Raw genomic sequence first — 5,737 nt, forward strand, 5'->3', positions numbered from 1 at the left:
ATACTGTAATAGCTATAACATTATGCTACAACTACTATGCCATTCTATATGATTGTCTACTGTACATCATAATATTACACATTATATCTATTATATCATATATCACACTATATTTGATGTGAGTGGGAGACCCCTCACCCAGTTCTACGAAGTTTGGTGATTTAAAGGAAACTGTTCACAACCACAGTTTTCACACCTAGATCATCAGCACCTCTCTCTCTCTCTCTCTCTCTCTCTCTCTCTCTCTGCCCCTGGGGTATAAATAAACCAGTCAGTTTGTCAGTCAGTCAAACACTTCGACTGGAGGAAAACTCAGTGGACAGAACCAGTGCAAGGACAGCAGACAGGCAGGTAGACAGTTATTCAATCAGTCAGACAGTGAAACAGTCGGTCGGTCAGACAGTCAGGTGGTCGGTCACACAGTCAGGTCCTCGGTCAGACAGACAGGTCCTCGGTCAGACAGACAGGTCCTCGGTCAGACAGACAGGTCCTCGGTCAGTGCTCCTCTTGCAGCGGGATTGGAACCGTCGGCCTGCAGCTCGGGAATCGAACTCGCGTCCAGCGACAGGACAGAACTCAGAGTGTGGGGGGTACAGGTGGTGAGAACATCGTTACCATGGCGAGGGCAGTGATCTGTCTGTCTGTCTGCCTGTCTGTCTGCCTGGTCAGCAGCTCGCACATCCCTGAAAAGATGAATAAAACTATTCATAACCTACTGCAGCACTATGTGAGTACTATGACGAGTACTACGACTAGTACTACTACTACTACTACTACTACTATTACTGCTACTGCTACTACTACTGCTAATACTACTGCTAATACTACTATTACTGCTACTACTACTACTACTGTTAATACTACTAATATCTTTTGTTTTTTATTTAAACCTTTATTTAACCAAGCAAGTCAAGGCAAGGCAATATTACTGCTACTAGTACTGTAGGTCTGCCCCCCCCCCCCCCCCCCCCCCCCCGCTCTCTCTCTCTTTAGTTCACTGTTCCTCTTTCTGTTTCTCGCCGTGCTGCTTTCACCACACACACACACACACACACACACACACACACACACACATACACACATACACACACACACACACACACACGCATATAGACATCTTCATTGTACTAAAGTGGAAATTTACATTTTAAGCATTTAGCTGCTTCCAGGCTTCTTAAAGGTAAAGACACTCAGTTAGCAACTCACATGAACTGAAAGTCTGTCTGTCTGTTGTCTGTCTGTTTTGCAGAAGATTCCAGATAAAGAGAGATATAACGGGACACCTGTCTTCTCCAAGGATCTGCTAACTGGCAAGATGGATGTATGTAAACACACACATACACACACACACTGGGGTGCTTTAGGGTGCACTGGGGTACGCTGGGGTGCTTTAGACACATTAAGGTGCTATAGGGTGGACAGCAGTCTCTGGCTGTTAGATGTTAGTGACAGCAGCCCAGGACCAGCTGACTGAGGAGGCTAACTGCTCAGCTATTGGCAGATAGCTATTGGCAGTAAAAAAAATGTGTTGGGTCGCTTGCTTTCAAGTGGTGAGACAATTTGACAGCTGGTTTCTGAATGTTTACCTGTAAAGGGTTTTGTCCCAGCTCGGCCTGCAGACGTTGTTAGGGGTTTTCCTATGAACTCTAAGAATATCTTTGCAGATTTCAGTATGTGGGTTTCAGTTGGCTGTTTACCCAATTCTGTGAAGTCTTGCTTGCTGAGCGGACCCCACACCTCATGTCAATTGAATATGTTTTTTGACGCCATACAAGGCCCTCGTTGCTTTCTGTCTCAGGTCATTCACAGCCAAACAGAAGTTACCAATAGAACTTATTTTCAGTCCCAAGTATGGGAAGATGTTTGTGTTTTCTACGACTTCCCAATGTGAATATGTGGTGTGGCTTCGAGACTTGGATCTCTTCCGGAAAACCATGATTCTGGTCTTCTTAAGGTTCTTTTTCAGGGTCTGACAGAACTGATGAAGGATGTAAACAGTAAAACTCAGCCATCAGCGTACATCATTAATTTGACCAGGTGTTGTGCAAAGTGAAGCCAGCAGTAGTAAAATGTTCCAGTAATTTTGCTAATTAATTTCTATATGTTAAATAAAGTAGGGGTCAAGGTTCACCCCTGGCGCACTCCACGACCCAGATTGAAATATTTTGTTATTTTATTGCCAATTTTAATCGCACGTTTGTTTTAGATAGACATAGATTTAATAAGATTGTATGTTTTCCCTCACAATACTTCAGTCTCAGTTTGAAAATGAGAGTTTTGTGCCAAATAAGTTAGAAAGCGATTTTGTTTTTATTTTGGTGTACATGTATGTCAGTGAAGGTGAGACTGAAGGGTGGATATGTGGTCAGATGTGTGGTAACTTGGCTTTTACTCTCTGTATCAGAGGGGAACGCCACCCATCTTATTCACATCTGTTCTTCCTGTTTCCCAGCACAGTTCAATCAATACTTGAGAACACTTTCCTAAAGCTAGAAACTGGAGAACTGACCCTTGAATTTGTGTAAAATCTGGCTCTGCTCCATTGACAATGAATGGGGCGCTGACTGAACTGTCCTGGGAAACAGGAAGAACGTGTGAATTTTTAAAATGTGTGGCATTCCGCTTTAAGGCCGACTCCTGGCTTCATTTAACTCCTGTCTGGGAAACCGGTCCGGAAGGTTCTCAGCAGCTCTAGGATGGTACAATATTCTCAAACCATAAAAGAACATCCTTTGAAGTTAAAACATGAAATGGGGATTTCCTGTGTATTTATCTTCAGCCTCTCTTCCTTGATACAGACCTATACCTAAACCTAACCTAAACTCCTTGATACCTAGACTCCTAGAATCTTAACTCCTCGATACCTAGACTCCTAGAACCTAGACTCCTAGAACCTAAACTCCTTGATACCTAGACTCCTAGAACCTTAACTCATCGGTACCTAGACTCCTAGAACCTAGACTTCTAGAACCGAAACTCCTTGATTCCTAGACTCCTAGAGCCTGACCTCTAACACTGTAGCTCCCTTGACCTCTACATCCTAGACTCCTAGACTGAGACCCTGAAACCCTAGGCTCTAGAACCCTTGACCCTAGACTTAATTCTAGAACGCTAGACTCTACCTACCCTAGACCCTAGAACCTAAACTCTTGAACCCCAGATCCTGACACCACAGACTAACTCCCTCTCTCTCTGTCTCTCTCTCTCAGGACTGGGGGAAGAGGGTTTTCGTGAGCGAGGTGTTGGAGGTGTACGACAATCTGATTGGCCGGATGCTGAGCCAGCTCCCCTCGGCGGGCAGCGGCGAGGCGGAGGACTGCTCCGACAGCCAGAGCAGCGAGAGCCAGGTCAAAGGTCAGCTCTGCTACCTGCTGAACTTGGTCCGCAACCTGAGGAAACACCAGTACAAGAACCAGGACCAGGACCGGAACCAGCTGGTGCAGGGACTGGAGTCACTGGGAAACATCCAGGTAGGGAGACATAGACTCACACTGAGAGAGAGAGAGAGAGAGAGAGAGAGAGAGAGAGAGAGAGAGAGAGAGAGAGATGGGGGGGGGGGGGGTAGACAGGAGAACCACTGACAATGTAAAAGGATAACAAAAGTAAAATGCGAAATGTATGTATTTAGATAAATTGGTTGCTTGATAATTGATTGCCTGATTTATTAATTTTATGACATAGTGCAACAATAAACAAAATATCTGTTGTTTATTGTTACTGTCATGTGGTCAAGTTCGGCTCCTGTCATTTGAATTTTGCCTTGGTAATAAGGTCAATAAAGCCTTTGGATTTTAGAGAGAGAAAGAGAGAGAGATGGGAAGAGAGACGGGAAGAGAGACAGGTAGTGCAGCAGGAGTATTGGCTTTATTTACAAAGCTGTTGCAGCCTCAGGTGATCAGCAACATGTTTCTGACCACTTGGCAAACCTTTAGCTGGAAATGTCGTTTCTAAATCTGCGTTTCAGAGTTCCTGCTCATTTCAGGACTTCTGATGAGATCATGTGGACTAACTGTCTCTCTCTCTCCAGACTGATAACGCCGTCGTCCAGAGCAAGGCATTGTGGGAGCTGAAGTGGCTGTATCAGGAAGGGAGTTCATTGGCTGAGAAGAGGATGCAGAGGAGGCGACGGCGACGGAGACGGCAAGCCCAGAGGGTCAAAACACCTCTGAGCGGCTGAGAGTGCAATGGTGTGCAACAACAACAACAACAACAACAACAACAGCAACAACAACAATAATGAGACATTTCTAAAGATTAGTAAAATAAAGAGATACAAATATAAAACACATTTAAAAGAAAATTGGTCAGAAGAAAAAACTAAAATCATGAAAAAAAAATGAATTAAAAAAAAAATCATAAGAAACAACACAAGATTAAAAGCGGGCAAAATCCAAACCAAGTCTATAAAATGTGTTTTAAAAGATGATGAATTAGCAGCCAAAGTGTAATAAATAGCAATTTAAAATATATATATATATATTTTCATAGTTTTTTTCATATGTTCGTTGGTTAATACTTGAAAAGCACCGCTGATTTTATCCTCTAAAGTACTGATACTTTAGAATACAAGCTATATCAGCATCAATTAATACTGCTATCAACTGAAAATAAATCTTCATTTATTTAAAGCCACAGATGATTTCATCCTCTAAAATGTTCCTGCTCCGTCAGTAAATCCTCCAGATACAAAATATTCAGTTAATTAATATTCAGCAGGGAGTTTAACTCACTATCTATCAATTTAAACAATTAACTGTTTATAATTAATGTAAAACCACATGATTACATCCTGTAAAATAGTATTTTTTTCCCAGAGCATTTATCAAAACAAAGTTCTTTACAGTGAACAGAAAAACAAGCAAAAAAGAAAAACTTGAACAGCAAATAATGAAGAAAAGGATAAAATACTAAAAGGTAAATCAACAGAAAGGTTTCAGGTGAAGCTCCTCCTCCTCGGTGCGTTCCTATTGGTCGGTTGTGGAGTGGGCGACTAGTAGGAGATTTCTGATTGGTTGAATAGGATCGGTCTGTTTACACTTCCTGGAACTGTCCTGGTTGCTAGGCAACATCATAGATGGTCTATTGGACACCATATTGACCGACAGAACTGATGATGTTTACTGTACAAACTACACAGTTCTAGTACTGAAGTACTTCACTGTAGTACAACCGCAATTTCTTCACATTCAGGTCTAGTATTGAAGTACTTCACTGCGGTACAAGTACTCTCAACATTCAGGTCTAGTACTGAAGTATTTACTTTACTTCAGGTCAGTGCACTGGTGCAGGAAAATACTGCAGTAAAATACTTGTAATTTAATGACATGTTATATTTTCTGTATTTATTTCTATATTTAAAGTATTTTATTTAATATTGAATTGTATTTTTATAACTGTCCAACTATTTATTATGTATTTATTGATTAGAATGGAGACACAGAACTGAATAAAGTAAAATGGAACATCTCACTGCAGTCTATTTTTATTCTATTCTATTCTATTCTATTCAGCCTGTAATTTCTGCTTTGTTCTGATCTATAGTATTGTGTTCTGCTCTGTGCTGCCCTTTTCTATTTTTCTGTTCTATTTTATTTGATTTTACTTTCCTCTTTTCCTCAATTTTATTCTGTTCCATTCTATTCCAATCTAAGCTATTGTATTCTACTCTGCAATTTTATGATTTACAGTTTAGTTGTTTAGCAGATGCTCTTACCCAGAGTGCAACAGGAAAAAAGAG

General features: G+C 41.3%; 1 protein-coding gene across 1 annotated transcript; it reads left to right on the forward strand.

Annotated features, from left to right (window-relative positions):
- The first annotated feature begins 410 nt into the window (after positions 1-410).
- Positions 411-5,455, forward strand: LOC139662538 (interferon gamma-like). Its single transcript, XM_071541214.1, has 4 exons — positions 411-727; positions 1,250-1,321; positions 3,210-3,470; positions 4,028-5,455. Exons 1-4 carry the CDS (start codon positions 617-619, stop codon positions 4,175-4,177), a joined length of 594 nt encoding a protein of 197 aa, XP_071397315.1. The 5' UTR covers positions 411-616; the 3' UTR covers positions 4,178-5,455.
- Positions 5,456-5,737: the final 282 nt, after the last annotated feature.

The sequence above is a fragment of the Centroberyx affinis genome, unplaced genomic scaffold, assembly GCF_046629955.1.
Source record: "Centroberyx affinis isolate AG114_WGS23_722 - 3 ecotype Tasmania unplaced genomic scaffold, CSIRO-AGI_Caff_v1 ptg003834l_1, whole genome shotgun sequence".
NCBI lineage: Eukaryota > Metazoa > Chordata > Actinopteri > Beryciformes > Berycidae > Centroberyx > Centroberyx affinis.